Here is a 27,255-nt window from a genome sequence, read left to right on the forward strand (position 1 = left end):
ACGGAAAACATTCTTTAACACAAAACGAAAGAACGTATTCATACCTATCGTATCATGGCTGTGCAGACGCAGACAGACATTTTTATGTTACAGAATTTATGCCGTGTCTGAGACGACATGTAGCATGAAACGTCATCTATAGGACTACTAATGAGTGACTACGGTGATACAATGACACCTTGAATCAAATGGCAGTATGGCATTCAAAACCTAGCGAGACTTGGAATCATGATTTCGGATGAAGAAGTCGTGGTCAAAATGACATTTTACATCCAAACGATTCGTCAAAAACTGCGGTAGCCATTCTTGTTATGTAGAGACGCGAGTGAAATTGACGTTATTTTCTCGAGATAACAGAGTGATTAACAGAAATCTGTATTAAACCACTGAGAATGTTACCGTAGTTGTCGATGAAACGTTTCGGAGAAGTTAACTCTCGGATAATGGTCTTTCAGTCTGCCATTACCATTCTATCTTCACGCCTGCTGCGGAAGACTTTCCTACAAACTGATTTACAGTAAATATTTCGCTCAAAACTTACTTTAAAACACTTAAACGGAGATACGGAAGTAAAGGTTCGAAGGTCTCACCTTTTCTCAATTCGTTCCAATATATTTAGATAGGATAGCGTGAGATGCATAATTTCTTGGACAATAAAGTGTGATTTTACCTCAAAATTTTCTTATTCGTGGTTGCCGAGATTTAAGTCATTTTCCATCTGTTTATTCTGCAAATAAATACATTGAAATACTGTATGATTAAAATGTAATTTTTATATATTTTACTTACTGCGTCAGCTTCTTCAAGTCGCGTTCCGTTTCTTGATATCAAATTCGCCAGATTAAGAAATACATTCAAATGACTCGGTGCTATTCTAGCTTGATAAGGTTCACCACTTCTAGGTCGTGGAAGTAGGTCTTTCGCCTAAGAGAGATAAAGTGTTACTAAAGAACATTGGAAGTTATTAAGAAAAATCCATTCATGATATCTCGGAATAATAACTGGTAACGAAATTTTGATGATGGGATTGACGTACCTTTCGGAAAGCTCTTTCGGCTCGATCATATCTTTGTAAGTTATTATATGTTCTACCGACATTTATATGAGCTCCCACATCATCCGGCTGTACACTAAAAATAAAAAAATACCGCAATAAATATATAATTTTTTGTTCCTAGAATGGAAGCTCCTATTTTGAAATGATGCTGGTCAGATGAGTATGTATTTTTGCTAATGCTAATATAAATATAAATCTCTAATTTACCTGACTGCTTTGAGGAAGTATTCTAAAGCTTCCTGATGTTTTCCTTGGCTCTCCAGAGCGTGTCCTACATTATTGTACAGTTTCGCATTTCTCTGGTTCACTTTCAATCCAGCCATAAATATAGTGTATTCATTTTTCCTAGAACAAAATGTATGAGCTTTTGTGCTTATTCCTATAGCATTATTCAGGTTTTTGAGAAAATCTTACAATACTGCTTTAATCATTTTTTTAGTTTTGAACCACACATAATGTATACGAGCACTATTTATTCGTATATACACTTTCTACTTACCAGTCGGCATTCCTATGTATCGTTTTGACTCCGTGAATGCCAACGAGATATACAACACCTCCCCACAGAAGAAACTTGCACTGACTGAAATGTATAGAGAGAATAGTTTCACCATGTTCTCTATTATGGAAACATATTCGCAAAGAAAGTTATTTTTATTTGAATGCATGCTCTATCTGAGGTGAACACGGCAATTCTGTTAAATTTATCATTCAAAAAAGCCTCTAAAAGAACAGAGTATTAGGAATTCTTACATTTTCTCGTACAATAAACTCCAGCCGTATCCGACAAGAAGACAGAACCCCATACTTGGAGTATAAAGCACTCTTTCAGCAACGACAAAGCCAACGGGGAAAAATAAGTTTGACGCTGGTAAAAATGGGAAAATGGCGAAAGATGCACTCTGTGTAAAGAAAAATATATTTTGTACTTTCTATCTTATCACTAAAATTGTCAGGAATTGAATCAATCAACATCTATGAAGATATGAAATGTAATAGAAAACAAAAATCGATATATCATTTACGATAAAAACATCTCGATATATGATTATGTTAAATTTTACAAGTTTTTTGGTAGCATTACCATGATTAAAGGCTTTGATCGAGGGTTTTCTGGATGTATACCGATTTTCACGATCATTATAAGAAACAGGTAAAATACGATCGTCGATAGGTTTCGAATGTCCGAGAACGACTGAATGAGTGGTATGGTCCCCATTGTCCAATCGCAACATAAATTGGAGGGATAGAGCAACAACCAAGAGTTGACTGGAAGCAGGTAATTGAACGTCAGTTGCCGACTGGGAGAAACAGCAGAGGCAGCTGGATTGTCGAATCTAGAAATTATAAAGAGGAGAAAACATTCGAGCATTTTAATTAATTTTTTAGAATGAAAATGAAAGATTGGTCTTCCAAAAATTACTAATCACAGATTTCTTTATTCGGAGAGGAAAAGTAGATGAATTGATTACTTTGTGAAAACCGGCAACTGAGATCCCATAATTTTCAATCTGGCTGTCAGTAAAAGTATTGCTGCAGCCATAAGAGCTGTAAGTCGTGCCAACATTTCTCGAATCCAGAACGGAGATGGACCTCTTAGCATTGCTAAGCTCTGAATCACGTGGAGAAGCTTCAAAAAACTCAACTGAAAAATTAAAAATGACCAATATGAGAAATGAGCGATTTCAATAAACGCTTTCATTCCTTTTTTTTTAAATACAATAGGTAAATGCTACTTACTTTTTGCACGATGAAAATCTCGTATGCGCAACATACACCGATCACTGTAATGCCCTGTTCCTTGGAAAATGTGGCCATCGCAACAAATAGTATTGATAGGGATATGTGAAACCATTCTGTGGATAGAAAAGCTTCAGTCATGGTGAAAAATGAATTAGGAATGATTAATTATTACAAACATTTTCATAGATATTACTGTTAACTTTTTAAATAAATCACGAAAAATTAGACAGATTGACGTTAGATGTGACATTAGCGGTAGAGTTACGAAAGTAATAAAAATCCCATTACGCTGAAAGGACTTTCTCTATCAGTACTAACGTTATTTTACAAGTACAATAGCATTAAATATTCTAGCTAATCGTCAGTTTAAACTAACAAAAATGTTTACATCTTGCGGTTGTTGTGGCAGTAGTAGCATAATCGGTTTGTTCTCACGACAGATTCTATTTGGGTGTCCACTTTCATTTCTTTTGAAAGACAAAACTAACTTCAACTGCTATTGTATCGATGAAAATTTACTTGATTGAGTTTTTGTTTCAAAATATTAGCTTCTAGTATCCATTGGTAACTTGGGAAGACGTTTTTCAAGTCAAACTGATTTTTTGCACGTGATTTGATAATCAATCCTTTTGGACGGTTGATAGGGCTGTTGTCATCGAAGCTCTATTTCGTTAATTAACTTTCTGGTGCAGACATCAATCTTTTCTATGTTCTGAATGGAAATATGTTTTACCAAAATAACTATCATTCCAAGCATTTAAAAAGCGATGATTGCTTTTTTTTGGCAGGAATGGGGATTGTAAATGCGCGAATAGATTTTATTTCCCACAGCTTTCCTTGTTAATGATTTCATGACAAATGAGGCGACATAAAATCAAATTTATGCAAGTTAACGCATCTTCTCTAGTCGTTATTGTTGGAATAGACGATGGAATGATTTCGTACAGCCGTGTGTTCCATAAACCTCATGAATGGAACTGCCATGAATGTTAAGACGTTGAAAATTAGATTAAGACAGGTTAACGTTATGGGAATAAACGCACGTGGTCTGGCATGCTTCCAAGTTTCCTCCAGAACCGCTGATACTTCCTTCGCAAAATACACACGCCAACATTTCTACACGTAGCCCATTTTACGTCCATTATTTAAGAGAAATTCCAAAAAATGAGCCGTAAAAATTTGACTAAAAATATCATTTTCTTATGAGTGAGATGATTATCTTTGAAATTACGGCAACAAACACACATAGGGGAAAAAAACTTATTAGAAAAGTTTTTCGTTAGGACAAACAGATGGCAGCACATTGGTAATAGTCAAAACAAAGTTTGGCTAGGTAGTATCCCCCCATAGGGCTGAAACCGGTCCGTTCTGGGACAGTACACACTCGTGGAAGAAAAAAAGATGATTTTATTTTTATTTTACGCTACAAGATGCGAAATTAGCTCGCCAGATTTACTACTCCGAAGTAACAATAATGTAAATCTTTTAGACATTAACTTACCTGAAGCTTTCCATTTCCCAGTGGCCCCAGCATAAGAAAGAAAAGCCAACAAGAAGAAAAACGACGACAGTATCTCTGCTCTACCAACCACTCCAGTCACCTGGTTGAATATATTCAGACAGTCAGTCTAAAAAATAACGAAGCATCTGACAAAGTTAAACTTAATACTCTACCGTAAAACTCTTTTAAAAAGTGGGAAACAGTGTGGATAATTCCTCATATACTGATGATACTACGACCAATCAACTCAAAGTACTTGATGAGCTATTGCATTTTAAAAAGAAAGGTGATTTTAATTCACACCAGCAGGTACGCAAACTCAATAAATATGTTAATAGAGGCTGCGTGGGTATACTATATATTTCCTAGAATTGAATCCATATCATGGTGTGGGAAAAGCCAGCACGTCGATTTGAACATTCGAATGTATCTTTTGATCTTCTCTAATTATCGCTAATTATTTTTCTTCAAATCAGTAGTTTTACAATCCACCCAACCGATGCCTTTTAATCCTTTCACTGTCAATTTTTTGTCTGAGAAAAAAATAAAATAAGGTCATTAAAATAAATCAACTCGAAATATCCGTAATATGTTTAAAATATATAAAATCATCAGGGGAAAGAGGGATCAGAGGGGGGGGGGCATATATGTATCACATTTGTTTTTTAGTGGGACACATATATAATGCCTCAGTAGTACTTTACTAATGATTAAAATGTAATGAACAACCAAGTTATTTTAATTTAAATCAATTTTGTGTGCAAAATATATTAATAAAACAAGTTCTACCTGCGCAGTTATACCTGCACAGGCCAACTGTGTAAGTATAACTGAGTTTGTGTAGGGGTCGTAAGTTGACTTGCACAGGCGACCTGAAGGGAATGGGTTTTTCATTCGGTATAACTGAGCATGTGTAGAAGCAGCACCTCCTTGTAGGAGCCATCAGGTATAACTGCGCAGTTTTTTCCCCCTCTTCTTTATTACTGATAACAATTACTGATTGAACAATTGTAACTGAGCAATTTGTTTTGGAGACGGATTGCCTTTTAATTAGAAGAAATTTTTCTAATGGAGTAATTTTCGTGATATTAATTTTTTTTACAATTTGATATCGAATAAAAAAAAATCGAAATAAAATTTTAGAAATATTTCGACCATTTTTCAAATTCGCAACTTATTTTCGCAAATCAGTTCGTTTTCAATATATTTGCCCGAAATTATGCATAGAAACACATATAAACTCTATATTCAAATAATATACTATGACAATTGATTGTTTACTGATTATTTGTAGAAGAGGTTCTTAACCAGGGGTCCCTGGAGAGATTTCACGGACTCCGTGACCTAGGCTACAAAAAACAATTAACTCAATTGTTTTTGCATAGCCTTAAACTGAATATTATTGGTGGCCTTCTTATATTAGTAACGGTGTTATACCGTCAGTTTTATTTTATTGGAACAATTGGTCCGTGAAACACAAAAGGGATAAGAACCTCTGATTTATTTTATTAATTATAATTTCTGGCCCATATTTCAAAAAGACGTGGAACCATCGCACTAAAATATAAACCAAATGCTAATAAGAACTAAAGCTGATAATAAGAAGTAAAGCTTAAAAAGTATTCTTCTCTGCTGACAAAAAAAGAAAAAAAAACACCCAACTCTCAGATCAACTGATAAGAAAATGTCATTTATTTTTATAATACGTGTTGTATAAGCTTAACGGATTATTAAATGAATAGAAGAATTCAGTATCTATTTAACTGGGGAGTATTAGTGCTAGTTAGTGTTAGTGAAGCTACTTAGTACTGGGGAATGTCATTTACAATGTGCGCGAAGAGGTCAGAAATGATTTGTTATATATAACTACAGGGGTACGCACTCATATCTTACCTTTTCTTTCTCCCTCTCTATCAATATTCGGATAATAACGGATACGAATTTACAAAGCTTTTTCAATTTAAAAGAAGTTTCTTATCCGGATTATACGAGACAGCCTTGAGTAGGTATCTACATCCGTTCTGAGAGAGTCACGTCAATCTCAATTCCTGTAATAACTTAACATGCGGATATAATGCCTTTTACTTAACCAACCTTTGCACCATGTCACCCACGTCTTTTTTTTCTTGAATCAATAACTTTTAACCGTAACCAATCCAACTCCACCCAAAACATCATCTGTGGAAATAATGTTAAAAAGTTTTCAACTATATATATACAGCGTTCTTATTAAAAAATCCGAACTGATCACGTGACCGCGAAAGGAAAGATCGAAGAATGAAAATATTCTCACAGATCACCTATAGAACCGATTCCAGAAACTTAACCTGCACAGGTATAACTGAATGGTGTGGATGCACCGAACCGTACAGCTATAACTGAGCGTGTGTGTAGGGGGCCTTTATATACTAACTTTCACCGTGGGATAATTAATAAATACGCCGGACATTGCTTTTTCTCCTTCTGTTTTTCATCCGCTCACTCAAAAACCGGTTACGATCACAGCGCCACACCAGTCTTCAATCATACTACTTCTTAGAGGTGCAAAGCAAGTCTCTTTGATGGAGAGACCGGGGTTTTGATCCACACAAGTGCAACATTCGTCTAGTGCGGGTTGCTTGGCTTTCAATGAAGTATTTAGTGACATCCATACACATTGAAGGGAAATTTTAGCAAACCACTTGAGGATAAAGCATTGCACGACGGTGTATAGACGAGCCTTCAACACCATCACGCCACCATTTCCCTACCAGACCCGAAATACCGGCTGAACGAATTTAGAATCTTACGTGTTGTCTTATTTGCAAATATTTTATTTTACATATTTGTTGCTTCAATATGGTGTTCTCTATCCACTTGAGGTCCCCCATGTCTGGATATGCCCTCGCTTCCAGACACGAGTTCAGCATCCAAGGCTACATACGAATTTTGCAGATATTCACGCAACTGAACATGCCAAATTTTAATAAACAGAAGAGCTCACCAAAAGTGCATATACACAAGGGATACATACTCAAACTAGATCCTAATGGACGGAAATTTCAATAATTTCGTGCCCGAATGGCAAGATGCTCGTTTTCCACTATGAAGGTTACCATCAAGGTCCATGGGTTCGAATCCAGGCATAGAACGTCAGAATCAAGTTCTTTACGTACCGAACCCTGGGTGACCACCGATGGATGGAACGATGGAACCTTCATTTCCCGCCCAACTGCACTGGTTAGAGATAGCCGTATGACGATATATGACCAGAGTTGGTGTGCAGTAAAGTAGTTTACCTGATGTGAACTATTAGAAGCCACAGTATTTGCTTTTCATAAAAATTGAATTGTCATAATTTGAAAAGTGCATTTACCATACCTGGCTATCTTATATATAAATGTGAAAGTAAATATGTATGTATGTCTCTGTCCTTTATACATATCTACAATTTTAGACCGATCGTCGCCAAATTTTGCATATATACCAAACAGGACCGGAATTGAACCGTAGATTACTTTAAAAGTTCGTCAGAGCCGGGCATATGCCCGAAATGGGTGAAAATCGTCGGGCAACTATGGTTCTTGGTTTTCCAACAGTCACTTTCGAAATGTTTACTTCAGTTGTCGTGACTCCCTAACAATGAGTTTCAGACATGCGCATGCCTTTACAATGATTTGTCAGTTCTCTAATGCTGCAAATTAGGCTGCTCTGCCAGTATTATGTATAACACTTTATTCCTTTATAATGGTTTGTCACTTTTTCAATCGTCCCAGTAAGAAAACCCGGGCAGCGCCAGGTATTTTTGCTAGTATTCTGTAAAAGTATTTTTTACCCGTCTAGCAACGTTGTTTCTTTTTTAAATACAGGTACTGAGAGAGTGTATATTTGTGTCAACAACATAAAATCATTAAAAATTATTCAATCTCGATAAGTTTTTAATTCGTACATAGACACAAAAGTCAAAGAAAACGAAATAAAACTGAACTTCGCCAAAATTGTGTCAATACGAAGAAATAAGTAGAGGAGAAAATTCCTTGTTCAGCCACTTTGGACTTATGTTCGTCAAGTAAGGCTCATAATCGCAATGAGAGCAAACAACAGGGAATAAGGTTCTCCGGATTCTTTTTATTGCTTTTATTACACCTGCAAGGCACCATGGGTTCCTCCTCCCACCATATTTATCGCACAAATTTTACCTTCTGTTCTCCTTTTCTTCTCTTTTTTTGCTTGGCAGGATTCGGAAGAGGAACAATGAAAAAATATGGCCGGCAATATCATCCGACATATCGTGTTTTATTCCAGAACGGAACGGCAATAAATACCTACGGAATGTTACCTTCTCCACGCAGCCCAACCTTCTCTCTTTTAGCCCTTGAGCACTTTTTATTTGTATTTTGGCTTCAATAACTACTCTTTTTTGCCAGGTTTTGAGAAATTATGTTTTCCAAGGAATATGATTTCATACATTTCAAAATTACGTATCCAGCGAAATTTAAATTAATTCGAATAAAAAGCATTATTCATTCAAGTATTTATTAACCCCACTTTTTTCCCTTTGCATTCCGTCGGTAACTATGACATATTTTATAACGTAAGAAAATATTAAGATACTGGGAAGGAAAAAAATTGATGTATTTTTTAAAAAAAACGTGAGAAGAAATGTTTCGTTATGGAATGAAATGTTCTAGGATTAGACGAACTAATATCAAGCTTACGAAGTAATTTTAAAAGCTGCTTGATGCGAAGATGAATTTAGGAAAGAAAGAAAATTCAATTGCCCTTGCTGGGAATCAAACCCACGTCCTCTCAATTGCCGGGGTGAGCGCCCTAGGCCACTAGACTACAAAGACAACGAATTTTAATCTTCCCTTAGAGCATTCGGTAAGTGAGAGGACGTGGGTTCTCTCTCGATTCCCCGCAAGGACAGTTGAAATTTTTTTTTTCTTTCTTTCCTAAATTCCTAAAGCTTCACCATTTTTTAAATTCAAAATAAATAGCAATGTCATTTTTTTACACTTATTGTGACAATCACAGAATTTTTACAACTTTGAATTGTCTTTATCTTTCGCCATTTGTAAATCACCGGATAAATGCTGAAAGCTTCATATCTCCATTAATATTGCATTTAAAAATATGAAATTTTTTGTGAGTGATTTCTCAGAATCGCATTTACATTTCACTGATTGAAAGTTTTAGCACAGGGTCTACATCAAAAGTTATTTTTTTAATTTTTTTTTTTATACCTCTTGGAAAATTTAAGACATTTTGTGTAACCACACGCCATTTGAAAATTGTTTGTAATTAAAAGTATGTTTCTCTAAAGTCAACAACTGCAGAGATATGCGTTGTGCAAAAAATTTGGGACAGTCCGTATAGTGTTCGTCATGTGAAAACATATTTAATACATTTTAACGCAATGGTGTACATTAAGGATACGTACTGGACAATTTTTATTTTCCGTTGCTTGATTGTCGAACAAATTCGTTATAATTTCCAAAGTATGAAACGAAAAATAAAACACACATGAAATCGGCATTTTCTGCTGATGCCGTACTTGTGTTAATCAGAATCTAAACATCGGCTATCGAAGATATACGTGTGCAGAGAGCTACAGTGTGACTCTAGATTTTAATCCCCGGAATTTAAAACCAATGTGCAGACATCAACAGGATCAATACATCTCCAAGCTTTCTACTACGTAGCAGTACTGTTTGTATCTTAATATTGATGATCATCACAAAGACTTTTATATGCTGATATAGCTCTAACACATAAATTATCGGGAAGAAACACAATATGTTTCTATGTAATGCTTCAATTGTTATATTTAGGGAAAAAAAGTTAAAAAAAATATGTTAAACATTACTGTAAACTCTAAAAATATTCAGCAAAGTATATAAATTGAAAATCAATTCTGCCAAAATTCCTTTGCAGATTAAAACGCTAAAGAAATGAGACAGAAATCGATGAAAATAAGAAACAAAAGCTGGCAAATATTTTCATTGAATGTGATGTTTTTACCTTTTATTTTCTTGTTCACTGTTCAAAAAATACTGTTCTTTTTTAGCATTCAAGCTGATACAAATGCGATTTTCAATAGTAATAAAAAAACGAATGTTCTGCATTGTGCTGTTTTTCCCCCATCATTTTTTTCGGCTCCTTTGAGAACAATTCTCTTTATTTTTACTTGAAAATGTTCTTTAAAAAAATCGACAATACAATGAAGGTAAGGTAAAGTAAAGATAACAGCTTTTACCAACCGCATCCAAGAGAATAAAAAAACTACTTCGGAATAACACGTTAATAAAATTAAACAAAAATGAATACATGAACGCATTTCTCTCTAATACAATCGGTTTCGAATTCTTTTTGAAAAGAAACATCATCTCGACAATGATAAAAATTTGGATATTTTATTTTCATATATAAAAAAATTATATAATAAAATAAAAAAAGTAAAACAAGTGTTTACCGATTTAAGTGTCAAACTTATTATTAGGAGAAACGGATAATTTATACAAGAATGGAGAAAAACACGTTTGACTTTTATCACTGGTTTTTTCATCGGAATAAATTCTTACGTATTCTTTAGAAATGTAGTAATTCTCTTGGAAAGATCGGAAAAAATATTTTTGGTAGACAGCATACAGAAATGAATGTGAATTATGAAGTGAAAATGTCTTGTTAAATGTTTGAATCTGGTTAATACTGAAACGGGGGATAGCTTGTTTGTTTTGTGATATAAATTTAAAAACTTTTTTCACATCCATGATGAATCTGACATCCACGACACACAATATTTCTTCAAACCAAACCAAAGCGGAAAACTTGGCTAATTATATAAAGCTAACACCCTCTCTCTCTCTCTCTATTAATATTTAATGTTCTCTCTTCTCCAAGCAAAAATTATGCTGATTCGCGCGTGCGCGAGATCAAACACACAACATAGTGCCAGCCAATTTTTTTTCGAATTAATAGCTTCTTTTTGTTTTGATATTTGTTGGGATCATAAATACTTTTCCTCAAATTGTATAGGGAGGTAGGTGGAACTTGAATGCGGTGTTCCTGTTTGCGAAATGTTCACACTGAAATCTCTAGTACGTATCGGATACTTATGTATCCAAAAAGAGGAATTCCACACTTTTTCTGTGCGATTATAAAGTTTTTAATTATCTGTCAAACATTGCTGCCTACAATAGAATCTAAGAAGCGCTTAATCATTTGTAAACATACCGTAAACTGGGATAACTTTATTACAAGCATTATTTTCATATTTAAAACTATTTGGCTGGTTGATTTTTCGTATTATCATCACGTTCTTGATTGACTTCAAGGATCGTGACGCCCCTTAATTCAATCGTAATTAATTGATGTTTGCATAATTTTTATCTATTTTTGTGTGCCAATGTCATCACCTGTATTTTAAGAAAAAGTAACTTGTTGTTATTATTTAATCAGGATCATTTCATTTTTTTACATAATTTTTGAAAGTTGTATAAAAATAAAATTTCTAGTTCTCTCTTTTTAAACTTCAAAAGATCAAAAATAGCTTTACTGGGAGAAAAACTAAAAAAAATTGCTTTTAAAAAACAAAATAAAAAAAATGTGACCATTTTTTGATTGCAAAAATCCTCCTGTAGAATATCTACAGGAAGACTACAGGAAACTATGATAGTTGTGGAGGGCCTGGATCTTATAGCCGTTACAGAATCTTGGGCAAACGATGGGGATGAATCTTTCTTACACATCTCGGGATTCGATACTTTTTTGAGAAATAGATCTGATAGGAAAGGGGGTGGAGTGTTGATATACGTGAAATCCTGTTTGAAGGCTAGAAAGTGTAACGTGCAGAGAAGTGATATTGAAACTATATGGGTTGAGCTTGAGAACAAAAGACGTCATAAGCTTATTGTTGGGGTTTGTTACAATCCACCGAATAGGGATCAAAACCACATCGCCAAATTGCATGATGAAATTTCGTACATGTGTAAGCGTAAGAGGGTTCTCATACTAGGGGATTTCAATTATCCAGGTATTGATTGGGAGAACCTTTCATCTAGAGATCAGTATGAAAGAGACTTTCTTAAGATAGTGCGCGAATTTTTTTTTTATCAGCATCTATCAGAAGCCACTACGGGTACTGCTATTTTGGATTTAGTTCTTACTAGTTCTGAGGATCTAGTTGAACATGTTTCGGTGGGGGAAGAGTTTTCTTCTAGTGATCATCATAGACTCAGATTTCACTGTAACATTTCCTTGTGTAAGGTTGATAACAAAAGACTGGTTCCTTGTTTTCGGAGAACTAACTTTGATGTTTTGAGAGAAAGGTTAGCGGAAGTTTTCAAAGACCGGTTGGAATCAGTAGGGGTGATAAGTCAATGGGTAGAATTTAGTACGAAGCTGTCCTCTGTTTTGCACGCCGTGATACCCTTTGTTCGAAAAAAGCGTGTTTGTACATCGTACCCTCTATGGTTCACGGATAGCGTACGGAACCTTTATCTTGAAAAGAAAAGAGCATTCAGAGAGTATAAAAGCGGACGAGGTGACCTATCATTGTTTACTGGTAAAACAAGACTGTTGAAGAAAGCGATAAGGGATAGTAAAACGGAAGTTGAATCTAGGTTGGCAGATAACATTGGCTCTGACCCAAAATCACTTTTTCGATATGTCAATAATGGATGTAAGGGGACAGTTGGCCCACTCTCGATAGGAGGCTCTAGGTTAGAGAGCAATGTTGGCATGTGTAATGCTTTCAATGACTTTTTCGCGTCGGTTTTTAATGGAGATAATGATATTCGATATACGGGTGTTGCATGGGGTAATAAAACCCTCAACGATATTCAAGTAGAAAACGTGGAGGTACTAAATCTTCTAAGAAATGTATGTGCAAGCAAAGCATCAGGACCGGATGATATCTATCCCAGGGTCCTCGGGGAATGTGAGAATGAATTGTTGGGTCCAGTCGCACAGATATACAGGAGTAGTGTTGCTGAGGGTATCGTCCCAAGGGATTGGAAACTTGCTAATGTTGTTCCGATATTTAAGAAGGGTAGTAGAGAAGCTGTGTCCAATTATCGTCCAGTGAGTTTGACGAGCTCCCTCTCGAAAATTTTGTAAATTATCATCAAAAGGCAGTTTGTGAAGTGGATAGACGAGAATAATGTATTGTCGGATAATCAGCATGGGTTCAGGAAGAGGAAGTCATGTGTAACTAACCTCCTTTGCTTCTGTGATCATGTGACTATGGCTTTGGGTAAGAGCAAAAATGTAGATGTTGTTTACCTTGATTTCCAGAAGGCATTCGATCGGGTCCAACATGGTAAACTCTTGAAGCGTTTACACGAGATTGGGATTGGGGGCAACTTGCTGAATTGGATAGAATCGTGGTTAAGAGATAGGTCGCAACGAGTTATGGTGAACGGGGAATTCTCTGGTTGGACAGACGTCACAAGTGGAGTTCCTCAAGGAAGTGTCCTTGGCCCCATACTTTTTTCACTTTTTATCGATAGACTCGATCAGGGTATCGATGGGATAACTAGCAAATTCGCAGATGATGTGAAGTTAATGGGGGTAATCAGGAATCAAAGCGATAGGGTGCCGCTCCAGACCAGTCTAAACAGGATTGCAGCATGGGCAAATGAATGGAGCATAACGTTTAGCGTTGATAAGTGCATGGTCGCTCATTTTGGTTCGAACAACCCACGGTTCTCTTACGAGGTGAATGGTGTCACTATCCCGAATGCAACTAGGGTCACCGATTTGGGAATTCTGATTGACGAGCGACTTAGGTTTTCTGAACATTGTTCAGCGGTGGTCAAAAAATCGAATAGAATGCTTGGTCTCATTTTCAAAAAAGTCTCTTCGCGTTCTCCTAAAGTCATTCTTCCGCTTTTTCGAGGGTTAGTTCATCCTGGACTGGAGTATGCTGTAAGGTTTTAGAGACCATACCTACAGAGGGACATAGACTTCGTTGAAGGGGTGCAGAGAAGAGCTACGCGTGTCATTATTGGCACACAGGGCTTGAGTTATGAAGAGAGACTTCATTGTTTGAATATGTTCACATTGGATGAACGCAGGTGTCGAGGAGATATGATCGAAGTGTTCAAAATTTTCAATGGGATGGACCATGAACTTTTAGTACACCGCCAATCGACTGCTTTTACAAGGGGACACCAGTATCGATTGTTGAGGGATAATGCAAGGTTATGGTGTCGCGGGGAATTTTTCTCCAATAGGGTTGTTAATAAATGGAATAGCTTACCCCCGGAGGTAGTAAATTGTAACACAACTGACACGTTCAAAAAGAAATACGATAAACATGTTTGGGTAAATCGAGAAGCTATCCATACTTAGAATCAGACAACCATAAGTATTCTTTATGGGCATTGTATAATATTTTGTCATGTGTATATATTTGTTTATAATTTTTGTTAATTGCATTTTTAATTGGGTTGCTGTATTTTTGAAATTCATGACATCCATATTTTTATGGGCATCTTTTTCTCAGCCACCTCATTGGGCATTTTGCCTGTTGTGGCATTGTATTTGTATTTGTATCTACAGGCTAGTATTGGGTCAACAATCAGACAAGTGTACTAATATGGCTTTAAGAGTATAAAAAATTGTCTCTCCCTATTTATTTTACAAAGAATCTCAAAGAATCGAGCATGGTAAGCAAGCTGAGGTTTCTAGCTATATTTCCCCCCAGAAATCGTTTTCAACAATTGCAGTACGAATACCATATTCAAAAATGTGCAATACTTGTACTACAGTTGAATTTCTCTTTATTATTGATGGTGTTCAAAATAGGTCGAACTATTCCAGTGAATACCTTGATAGTATAAAACTTACCGCTTCCGTATGAATGGGATGAATAGCAAATAGCAAGGCTGCCACAAATGCCGTATTAGCTTGGACAAGCATCTGACACACTCTGTTGAAGATATGAAAATTATCAATATGTTATGACGCATTACATTGTTTAAGACTAATTACTCTGGTATATACATTTATTTTACACAACGGGTTTCTTTTTAAATTTTATATCAGAATGATATGGTATGATTAATCTGTATTTTTGTTTATTGAATTGAGATGAAAAGCATGTAGAATCAACTTACCTTAAGTATAGGATACATACTAGCACATGCAACCCAACGTTCGTCACATGATATCCAAAAGGTCTCAACTCATGCAGCATATAATTCAGTCGATACGTCCATACGCAAAGTGGTCTATATGACTTATGACTTTGTTCCTGCGAAAAGTGGAGAAATTAATATGTCCGTACACATACGTATCTCTTTCTCCATAACTGACTTGTAAATATCAATGAAATAGAACAAATAAATCAATGATTCCTACTGTTTTTGTAATTTCCGTTTCAAACCGATAAATTTAAAATTTTCTAAATGTGGAACATAATTCTTTTTCTTGAATGAGCCAAAATTTGTTGTAACAAAATCACGAAAAAATGAGAAAATTGCTGTAAGAAGATAAAGGATTAGTTTACCAAAAACCAAAATTAGGATTCCATAATAAAAGCAAAAAGCTGACAAAAACGATGAGGTGATCATGTCCCCACAGTGTTCCGGTGAAGAATATGATGGATTATCGAACGAAATAAAGTCGGAAGGATGAAAGAATTTTCACGAGGAAGGAAATAGGTACCAAGTTACAGGAAATTGCAGCCAAAGACCCATAATGTGTATTTTTTATACTATAGAAGAAAAAAACTTTTCACCTGACTCACAACTGACGTTTATTGAAGTTCTAGTAAAAAACCGTAGAATTACATATTATTAAATTTAAAAAAAAATTTCTTAAAAATTGCTTCCTTAATACGTTGTTAAATAGTTTTTAGTACATTAAATATCAATAATATGTCATGTCTCCTGGGAAATTTCGTATTCACTGAAATGTACATCCGAATGGAAGACGATAGAAGACGAAATTACTTGTATCTTTAACACACATACAGATTGGGAATGAAATCGAGAGAGCGAGAGAAGCGGAACAGACAGCAATCTTAACCATTTTACGATCGAGGACGTAAAATTGCGTCCAAACGCCTGTGGAGTAAATTCAAACAAGCTCTCTCTGTTTTCTTTCCTCTCTCCTCATCATCGCGAGACTTTTTTGTAACGATACGAAGTTGTTGTTTTTTATTTTCCTTTTGTATGTATTTGTTTCTAGTGATTATTCGTTTCGGCATCGAAGTCTTTGTTGTCACAGTTCCGTTATCGTTTGATATCTGCTCGTTCGCAGTCAAGGAATTTGAAGGTTCTGCACTAATCTTTGTTGACACATCTTCAGGAATTGAACTCGATCCGGAAATCTTGTAGGATCTCGATAACGATTCGCCATTTGGTTGGCATGACGTCGGACAACATAACATCCCCGTTATCGGTGATAGATTTGTATGACACTGGTCCGGTTGATTTCACGATGGTAGCCGGAATGGACCCTGGATGCACCCTGGCTATAATTTCCTAGGTATCATCTATGGCATCGAATCATCTCACTTTTCGTTGTTTTGCTCTTTAACAGCATCTTGCAACTGTTTCCATTTTCTATCACCCAACAAGTCTGGATGAAGACAGTTCCAAGACGGTCGTCAGTCTTATTCCCATCAGCAGCTCTGCTGGACTGGCTCCTGTTGCTGAAGATGGCGTGTTGTGTTGACGAAGTTGAAAATCGGAAAGACGCTCTCCTCAATAACCCGAAACGATGCACTTTAGAGAGTCCTTCACCAATCTGGCAGTTCTCTCTGCTTGATCATTTGATCATTTGTACATGGTCTGTAAAGAGCAATCAGTGTTTGACGAATACCATTGCTTTCTAGGAGAAATAGCGAAGGCCATTACTGAGCTGAGGTCCACTATTGGAAACTACAACATCCGGCAAACCATAAGTAGTGAAAATCTCGCGCAGCACATCGATGGTTTTGGTGGTAGCAGTTGATATCATTCGTCGTACTTCAGTCTGTTTGGAGTCAATCAGAATCAGGAAGTTTTGAACTTGAAAGCAAGAGTAGCGAAATCTATGTGAACTCGGGACCAAGTCTTTGTTGTTATTTCTCACGGATATATTGGAATTATAGGAGGTGCTTGCTTTGTCCGTTGACAGTTCACAAATCTTCTTATATAATTTTCGATATCAGTATCCATGCCCGGCCACCATACGAACGAGCACCTCCTAGAGATAGATGGCCTTTGCACGCTGCTCGTGAAGTCAGCAAGTAGTCCATTTTCCCCCCAAAACATTCAGGGAAAAAAATTATCCGCTCGTGCCAGTTTCATCGTTGTGCGGAAAAAAAACGATCGGGCTCAGAATTGACGATTTCTATACCCCACATCCAAGCACATGCGGTATTTGTGAGCCAACCAGGAAGATTCTACACCAAAATAAGAAGAAACAAAATAGGATGCTGTAGTTAAAAATGTGGCAAACTTGTTACGTAGTCCTAATGACGTTACAGATGAACTTGGCAATCCGTGCGAAAGCCTTCTATCTCAAGGAGGTGCTGGTTCAACGCCTGGATACGCGACATTCAGTTAAAACTCTTGATCGACCTGGCACTGTCTCTATTACTCTAATCCCCATAATAAACAATTCTTATGCTTTGATAGTTTATTTATCTTTATGAAATACGTTCGGAACGGCGAATTATTCATCTTTTCAACAGGCCAACCTTTTAACACCCAATTTATCACTCTAAAAAGAATTGGATCTCTAATAGTCATTTTTGAGACATCCAGAGCATGAAGTGGTGGATTTTCTAATTCTTCTATGAATACCACTTCCGATAGAGATGTGACCATGGATTCGGAAGCTTTTGCATTCGGTAATCTGCTTAGGGCATCTGCATTACAAATGTATTTCCGGCATATGAATTAATGAAAAATCTTATGCGTTTAGAAGAAAACTCCACCTTAGCATTTCACGAAGATAAAATCCCTTTTAAGAGCTTACTTCTATTGAAACTTCCCAAGAGAAGTTGATAGTGAGTAACTACAGCGAATGAATGAATAACCATACAGAAAGTGATGAAACTTTTTTACGCCAAATACCATGTATAAAATACTCCAAATACTACTTCTATACCTATTTGATAAATTGTAGATATTGGTTGCCTTGATTTCCAGAAAGCATACAATCGGGTCCAACATTGTTAAACTCTTGAAGCGTTTACATGAGATTGGGGGGCAACTAGCTGAATTGAATAGAATCGTGGTTAAGAGATAGGTCACAACGGGTTATGGTGAACGGCGAACTCTCTGATTGGATAGGCGTCACAAGTGCAGTTCCTCAAGGAAGTGTCTTTGGCTTCATACATTTTTCACTTTTTATCAATAAACTCGATCAGGGTATCGATGGGATTACTACCAAATTCGCAGATGACGTGAAGTTAATGGGAGTAGTCGGGAATCAAAGGGATAGGGAGTTGCTCCGGACCAACGTAAGCAGGATTGCTGCATGGGCATGGAGCATGACGTTCAGTGGTGACAAGTACAAGGACGCTAATTTTGGTTCGAACAACCCACGTTTCTCTTACGAGTTTAAGGGTGTCACTATCCCGGATGCAACTAGTGTCACCGATTTGGGAATTTTAATTGACGGGAGTCTCAGTTTTTCTGAAAATTGTACAACAGTGGTCAATCAAACGAATAGAATGCTCGCGGTTTCATTTTCAAAAATGTCTCTTCGCCTTCTCTTAAAGTCATCCCCTTTCACTTTACCAACGTTTAGTTCATCCTGGACCGGAGTATGCTTCAAGGTTTTGGAGACCATACCTACAGAGGGACATAGAATTGATTAACGAGGGTGCAGAGAAGAGCTACGCGTGTTCTTATTGGCACACGGGGCTTGAATTACGAAGATAGACATGAATATGTTTAATGAAACAAAAAAGGCTTTCGGGCCATCGTGTAAATTAGAATTAAATTTAAGAGTTTTCGGGTTTTTTGGCCGACGTGAAATACAGTTTTTGTCTTCCGACGTTTCGTTCGCACGAGTGCCGAACATTTTCATGAATTGCGTAACGCGGGCAAAAGGCTACTCAAGCAGGAAGAAAGTTGCGAACGAAACGTCGAAGACAAAAACTGTATTTCACGTCGGCCTATGTTTACATTGGAAGAACGCAGGTGTCGGGGGATATGATCGAAGTGTTCAAAATTTTCAACGAGATGGATAGGATTGACCATACTCATTAGTATGCCGTCAATTGACTGCTTTGACAAGGGGAGACCTGTATCGATTGGTAAGGGACAATTCTAGATTGTGGTGACACAGGAAAATTTTCTCTATTAGGGTTGTTAATAAATGGAACAGCCTACTCCCGGATGTAGTAAATTCTAACACAACTGACAGGTTTAAAAATAAATACGATAAACATATTGGGGTAAATCGAGATGATATTCATACTTATAATACCATAAATATTTTTTATGGTCATTATATAATATTTTAACATGTATGCATAGTCTTTAGTTTTTATGATTGCATTTTTAATTGGGTTGCTATATTTTAGAAATATATGACATCCATAATTGTTATAGGCAACTTTTTCTCATCCACCTCGTTGCGCATTTTGCCTGTTGTGGGCTTGTATTTGTATTTAACAACAATTTTGTCACTTTTGTCAGCCTTGGTCACAGTGATATCGGGGTTGCTGCAAAGATTCCCCACCACATTATTGGCTGATTTACTGAATTGCGAAAAAATGGCTTGGAATTGAAATGTACACTTTCGACAATGAGTTGTCTTATGAAATTTTTCTGAATAGATGACAAGGCACTGTATTTCAAAGCTCTTTCCACGGGTGTGATCAAGTTAGGGAGGGAAGGTTTGCGAGGAATAGCAAAACTGTTACAAAGTTTTAGAGCATTAACTGCGACATCTTTGATATCAACAATGGAAAGATTAGCAACAGATCAGAAGGAACAATTGGGAGATGCTTCTTTTCAAGTGGTGAGCTTTTTTACATGAATACGACGTTGCTTCTCAGAGGTGTGCAGTGCAACGGACAAAGATCTACGATATATGTCGTTCCAGTTACGAAAAGAATTAGCAAGAATTATGTGTGATATACCTTACAGACGCATATCTCTAACATTGGGACTGCTTCTTACAAACTTGCCAGACATCTTGTATCCATTTTTACTTTCTTCATCAACAGCACTTTTACGATCAAGAACTCTTTGGAATTCGTCAACAAACTTAAATAAACTAACCACCAAAACACAGTTTGGCCTCTCTCTCTCTCTCTCTCTCATTTTATGCCAAATCACTCTTCTTCCTTGGCTAATGATTTTTCCAGCACTCATTTTTCTCCTAGATATGGTCTCAATATTCGAACTTACATCTTCCTGCCTCAGCTGATGTTTCGTCTATACGAAGCTGTAAGTAAGCTTGAGCTAAAACCACTTTGGCGTAATATCCTCCACGCTTCAGGTTTGGTAGTAACTGATTAACCTGATTTATATTATAGTCCCTACATAATCTAACGTCACCTTGTTTAATAACTGGAACAGGAGTTGACCACTTTGGGTTTAAAATAGGTTCAATAACTCCTGCACCTCTCTCCTGAAGTTTTTTCAAAGCAACCTTGACTTTTGGTTTTATTGCAAGTGGAACATTCCTTGCCTCGAGACGAATGGGAGGAAATTGAGGATCCAGAAGTAAATACACGATAGGTCAAATGCACCTAATCCAAACTGTATTTTTGAATACAGTTTTCACTGTAACCATAAGAAACCCAAATATTTGTGTATTTGCATTTTTCCGTTTATCTTCTTTCGATAAAAAGGTCGCAGGGAAAAGAAGCAGGTTAGTATGTTCCGTCCGCGTCGTTTGCACTATTTTAGTGAGTTTTTCTTCCCTTTTACCCCCGTTTCCCCTCCTTGGAAAATGAACCCTCCCTTCGCTCGTCAAGGTCACAGGCCAACTCAGTATGGGCATACATTACAGAATTGGAATATTCATTTCCGGTTTTATTTTCATGTGTATTTCGTGTGTATGCTTTATTTTTCGCAATACCCTTGGCCGTACATACAGTTATATATATATATATATATATATATATGCCCTTTCTTGCCACAGTGACTGCAAGTTGCTGATTTGAAACGACAATTGAAACGATCATGTCGTCCACCATAACCATAACATACGTAACTGTTATTATAAACGTCATCTTTTGAAACATTTTTTTAGTTTCGAATTAAATTTCTTTTTACACTTCACTTAATCAACGAAATCAGAAGTTCCCGAATTAGAAACCTGAGAATTTTGAGAATTAATTTGGTTTGATTGTGAGAACGCAGTTTCGGCTGCAAGGGACTTGGCAACAACATCGTCAAAATTCAATTTTGGCTCTGCGTAACGTTTGTTGAGTTCCTTCATCTCGTAATCCACATACCAACTGATCGCGCAATCGTTCAGCAAGAGTAGCATGAAAATTACAATTTTCAGCAAATTTTCTTAATTCGGTAACGTACAAATTTACGGACTAATTGTTTAACTATACTCTCTTATGAAATTGAAATCTGCAATACATTTCAGAGGATTTTTTGGCAGAAATTATTCTTCAGTATTCGAGCATATTATCGAAACTCATATCAGAAATTTGTTGAGGTGACACAACGCACTGCAAAGTCCCTAGCGTTTTTATTCCGCACACAGCTGGAAGAACAGCCTTTTTCTTTTCAGGAAGGGTTATCGCATTATTTGCTTCCAAGAAAAAAGTCAACTGTTGTATATATAAATCAAAAGACTCCCGAATTTGAGGTATCGAACTCTGGCATACAGCTCTCATCAAGCATTAGTTTGGTAAACATTTTCATAAGTTGTCGCCAGTTTCATACTCACTGAAATGTACGTCCAAGTGGAAGACGATAGAAGACGCAGTGAACTCTTTGAATGATTACATTTAATACACATACACACTTGATAAAGTAAGAAACGCGAAAGAAATAGATGTTAACACTTTGGCTACATGATTGCGAATGAAATCGAGAGAGGGAGAGACAGAACACAGGCAGGAATCTTAAATAAGATGAACATTATAAACAAGCACAAAATAGATCTATTAGATGCTGCCATCTATATTAATGGAATAGATCACAACAGGAAATATGTAATTGTATAAATGATGTATAAATTTATAACTGATTAATAAAGAATCTAAAGAGTTTAAGTTAACTCTAAGACTTGACTGAAAATTGAAATTGCTTTTAAAACGAAAAAATATTCAACAAGACCTATGCAAGTGGGATCATTAACATTTTGCCTCTCTTCGGTCATTAAACTCATTTTGGTCATTTTGGTTCATTCGTGATCATGCAGACGAAGATTATTTAGAAATTTCAAAAGCGATTCCAAATTATTAATTGGCCATGGATATGATCTAATTACTTCGTACCTTATGAATAGGTGTACCCCAAAAATCGTTCCATAGCAAATTTGACAGAGGCGTTGTTGGTCTTAGATCTTTGTTGTCCCGGATTGCCGACATATCATCAAACACGAAGCCACAATCTAGGGCATTGTGGTAGCATAAACAAGCCGCACTAGCGACGAGAAGGTAATGAATACTGCTTCCTCTTTCCTGTACGTGTTGTTCATCCTGGAAAGATAAAACAATAAATAAATAAAATAAAATGAATTAGTCTTCTCTATTGCACGAGGGAAAGAATTTTTTTGAAGTTGATATATAATAAACAAATGACAAAATAGTTCAGAGAAATCTTAGCCGTAATTTAGCTACATGTCGTATTCCTGAAGGCATTTGCTATACTTAATATATACACGACGGGATGCGGTTTCAGAAAGTAGAAAAACTATGGAGAGACTACATAAGTATTTTAAATACTTCTTGTCAACGTAAGAGGTTTTATGATGCTTTGCAATAAAATATGTAATAGCAATTGTTGACGGTTATGCAAAGTAATGCTCCAAAAGGACTAGAGACAGTGCCTATCACTGATTGGTGCCCGAGTGGCATGGTGGTAAGATGCTCGTCTACCACCGTGAAGGTTGTTGTCAGGGTCCCGGGTTCGAACCCAAGGGAGGATATAGATATTTTCCCTAAAGAACTCGAGGCGACCACCGATAGACAGCGCCTTCACTTCCAACCCATCTCACTAATGGCAGTATTGCAATATAGCGATATAGCCAGAGTTGGTGTATGGTGAAGTAGTGCCTATCACTATCGAACAGGATTTTAAGGCTTTATTGGGATGAGAACATTAATATTTCTCTTTCTGAAACAGTGGAAGAGATACCCATAGTGTACTAATCTGCTTGAAAGATGAAATACTGTCATCAGTCTCCCAGCAAAGTTTATTTCCAGAAGATTCCCAACTAAACAATCTTTATTTTTTCCATAGTGGTCACACATATAAAGCTTTAGCGTTGATAAAGCTGTCTAGAAGACATTAAGGGGCAAATTCGTCCAAATAGTCCAGATCATTTTTAAACACGTGAGGAAAAAATATAATAATAGAAAGCACATTCTTGTTGAACAACTACCAGAAAGAGTAAATTAAATGAATGACGTGCCAAAAGTCTCTAGAAAAAATATTTTGATATTACTTTTTTTTTTCGTTAAGACAGTCACGTGCAAATTCAACCACCCCCTGATCTACGCTACACACACAAACACCTAAAGAAATATATATATAAAAGTAAAAAAGAAATGGTGAAAACCGAGTGATTCGGTACAATTATAACCACGCAATACCAGAATGAGAAAAAAACGAACACACGGTTCTTTAACATACTAAAGTCGTGTGGGCTTTGATCAATCAGGCTGCATTACCAAGTCCTCAAAATAGCCTTTCCATTTAGCAAATGACACTCTGGATGGTTTTTTCTTTATAATACTCAGTATAATGAAGAATGTGACAAAAAAACAATAATGGATATTGCTACATAAATGCAATGTTCAGATGTGCTTTGTATGAAAGAGGGAACAACTCGTTACATGGCAAGTTTGCCAGAATCTACTCCTATTGTGTACTCTCATTAAAAGTTCTCCCTTTTTTAACTAAAGTAGATCATTTCGAGTCCAGGAGGAAAAATATGCTGATAGTTTTGTTACTATATAAATCTCTTTTTTCAACCTTCTATTCTCTCCTAAACACATTTTTATCCCATTTTTCCCCCAGTATTTTGCACTATACACCAGACGGATTTGGCTTTCCCTAATGACATCCCACGGACTCTATTCAGTGTAACTTAAGAGCTTAAAAAATATAGGGGGGGGGGAAGGAACTTTTCTAGTAAATGGTTTGGCACTTTGCTGATTGGCCGGGTCCCCGGTTAGGCAAAGAAACAAAAATCTTGATAAGGAATGTTCCGGACATGGTGCTGGAAAGATGCATGTATGTTCGACTTGTCCGGGTAGAAAAAATCAGACATTAATATTTTATGTATGCATGCATTTTTCTCATCCATTAATATTAATAACAATTACTTATTCATAAGTCGTAGGATAGTTCTTTTTCATTGTATGTATCGTCTAGTTGACTTAATGACAGCAATAGAATTGGTACTACACTATATTGTCGTTGTCGATCTTGAAAGAAAACTGGGTGAATCTTGAGATTGATGGAAAATTTACGATTGCTGAAAGTGAATTTGTACTATGTAGTAAGTACGTACGTATATCTTCTATACGTTTGTATGAAAGAACATGTATTTCGTTTTTTCATAGATGGTTCTAAGCTACTCCTATAAATTGTTTTACGAATGAGATTAGATGGAAAATTTGTGAGTCACTTCATTGTTCGTAAACAACCAAGCAACGTGAAAAAATATTATGTGATTTAAAAAGATTCTTTATGCAAGAAAATCTCTTCAGAACATAACGTTTGATATTGTAGAGAACACTTACAGTTCCACATCGCGGGAAAATACCGAACATTTCAAGGGGAAATCTCTAATTACTCAATTATTTGCTATAGTTCATGAAAATATTTACTATAGGTAGATACCCTGTCTAATTACCTACTAAAAAACCACAAAACATTTGACTTTATAGTGAAGGTTTTCATAGAACTTTTTTCTTGTAAGAGCTCACACTGTTCGGAATTGCTCCAAACGACACCTCGTGGCAATTTCTCAATCTAACCACAAAATGCACACAACAACCAAACTTTCTTCCAACTTAATAAATAGCTAAAGAAACGTGGAATCTAAATGATACCAAGCTCAATACTCTAAACGCGAACGTATTTTACTTACCTCCTATCTAAATTAGCACCAATTTTGTAACGAAAGTTACGAAAAACTTTTTTACACACCACTCGCAATAACACAACTAGAAAGACATCGCCCGCTCAATGAGTTCACGGTGGATGCCGCTAGGCTCAACACTAATCAGACCCCTCTAGTTCCAAACAATGACCGAGAACAACGGTGTTCTAAATTCCCCGCTGTTCGGTATACCGCGCTCTACCCTAAGCGATCCGTTGCACATTTAGAGATCCCTTGAGTGACATGTGGCACAGATTTAGAGCACCAATGCGGTTCTACATCACTCAAATTACCCGCGGCCCATTCCCAGATTACTTAAGTGATCCGTGGCATAATTACGGATCACTTGAGTGATCGGTTCCACAGCACTTGAGCGCCCGGACTCATTTCCAGATAACTTGGATTCGGGAAACATTTACAGATCACTGAAGTGGCTCTGTAGGGGATTTCTCAAAAGGGAGAAAATTAGTTCAGGTGCCCACAAACTAGCGAAAGGTTTTTTCTCGTTTTTGACGCACCGAGTAGGATGCCATTAAGACTATTTAATGAAGGATGATTGATGACGTAAACATAATCCAAACCCCCCCCCCCCACTTATAAGCAAATCGGAAACCCCCTCCCCCCCCAATCGATGCTGACATAATGCTTGAATGACCACTAACGTGCTATATTATAACGAGTATAGACATACTTGTTTAGTTTATGGTCGGTTCTAGACCGGACAATACCCACACACCCCCACTGTATAAAACGTTTCCGCACCGACTATACGAGTATTATTATACAAATACAAATACAACGCCACAACAGGCAAATTGCCCAACGAGATGGCTGACTTAAGAACATCATGGATCCCCGAGGCATTTTTTGGGGGCCCTACCTACTATTGCTACACCACACACGCAACCCCCAACGAATCGGTACATGCGGGAATGTGCGTGTACGTGTAGTGAAACCTGACGTGAAGTTTTTGTTTCTCTGTAATGCTTGTTATGTGTAGTGCTGCCATCTGCAACCAGTTTTTCTAACTATGAGTGAAGTGTTATGATTGAATGATTTATCGTTGTAGGACTGTTGCTCTCTGTGGCGAGACTTTTTAACGGGGAGATCGGCTCGCATTTACGCCTTGAAGTTGGGAACCACAGAAAACCAACTTCAGCTGACCACCACTGTGGGGTTCGAACCCGGATCCTCGCATCGCGAGTCCGTCACTATAACCACTCGACCACCACAGCGGCCAAGTGTAATTATCTGGAGGTGGGTGGGTTTGTACCATTGTAGCCTGAACTCTACCCATCTTTAACTCCGTATCTTACCAACCCACCACTACAGTACAATGATGTGATCGGGTTAAAAATATCAACTTGTTGCGCCGAACGACTTTTGGGAATGATATTTGTGGCAGGGATGAGACGATGAATCACCAGGACCAGTTTGTTTACTTGAGCAAAAAAACGCGTTCACAGTTAAAAAAAAACGCGACAGAACACCCCTTCCACCCCACGCACTAAACAATAATACGAATTCATTACAGCAGCACATCGTTCACCCGCAATGTTCTGCTATTAGCGATTTTAAAGGCCCACGTAAATTATTTTGACATGTGATTTTCTGTAACAAAAAAGCGCATTAATATAAGACCGGCATTTTTTTGTCACCCCCTCAGAGCTGGTACCCTCAGAGGGCCGCACCCTACGCCAGCGAGTACAGCAAC

At 36.9% G+C, this 27,255-nt stretch overlaps 1 protein-coding gene across 1 annotated transcript in view; it reads right to left on the bottom strand.

The window, feature by feature from the left end:
• The window catches only part of LOC149072120 (protein O-mannosyl-transferase Tmtc3-like), a 138,878-nt gene that overhangs the window by 13,413 nt on the left and 98,210 nt on the right, over positions 1–27,255 (bottom strand). Inside the window, exons 2-13 of the mRNA XM_089246176.1 lie at positions 22,705–22,908; positions 15,404–15,540; positions 15,135–15,216; positions 4,302–4,401; positions 2,798–2,913; positions 2,530–2,702; positions 2,142–2,394; positions 1,811–1,959; positions 1,557–1,640; positions 1,265–1,402; positions 1,037–1,130; positions 790–924 (exon numbers count right to left, since the gene is read on the bottom strand). Coding sequence (XP_089102302.1) covers positions 790–924; positions 1,037–1,130; positions 1,265–1,402; positions 1,557–1,640; positions 1,811–1,959; positions 2,142–2,394; positions 2,530–2,702; positions 2,798–2,913; positions 4,302–4,401; positions 15,135–15,216; positions 15,404–15,540; positions 22,705–22,908 — 1,665 coding nt within the window. The remainder of the gene's footprint in view (positions 1–789; positions 925–1,036; positions 1,131–1,264; positions 1,403–1,556; positions 1,641–1,810; positions 1,960–2,141; positions 2,395–2,529; positions 2,703–2,797; positions 2,914–4,301; positions 4,402–15,134; positions 15,217–15,403; positions 15,541–22,704; positions 22,909–27,255) is intronic.

The sequence above is a fragment of the Pholcus phalangioides genome, unplaced genomic scaffold (assembly GCF_987345545.1).
Source record: "Pholcus phalangioides strain wild (caught in Gottingen) unplaced genomic scaffold, Ppha-v1.0 ptg000017l_1, whole genome shotgun sequence".
NCBI classification, from domain to species: domain Eukaryota; kingdom Metazoa; phylum Arthropoda; class Arachnida; order Araneae; family Pholcidae; genus Pholcus; species Pholcus phalangioides.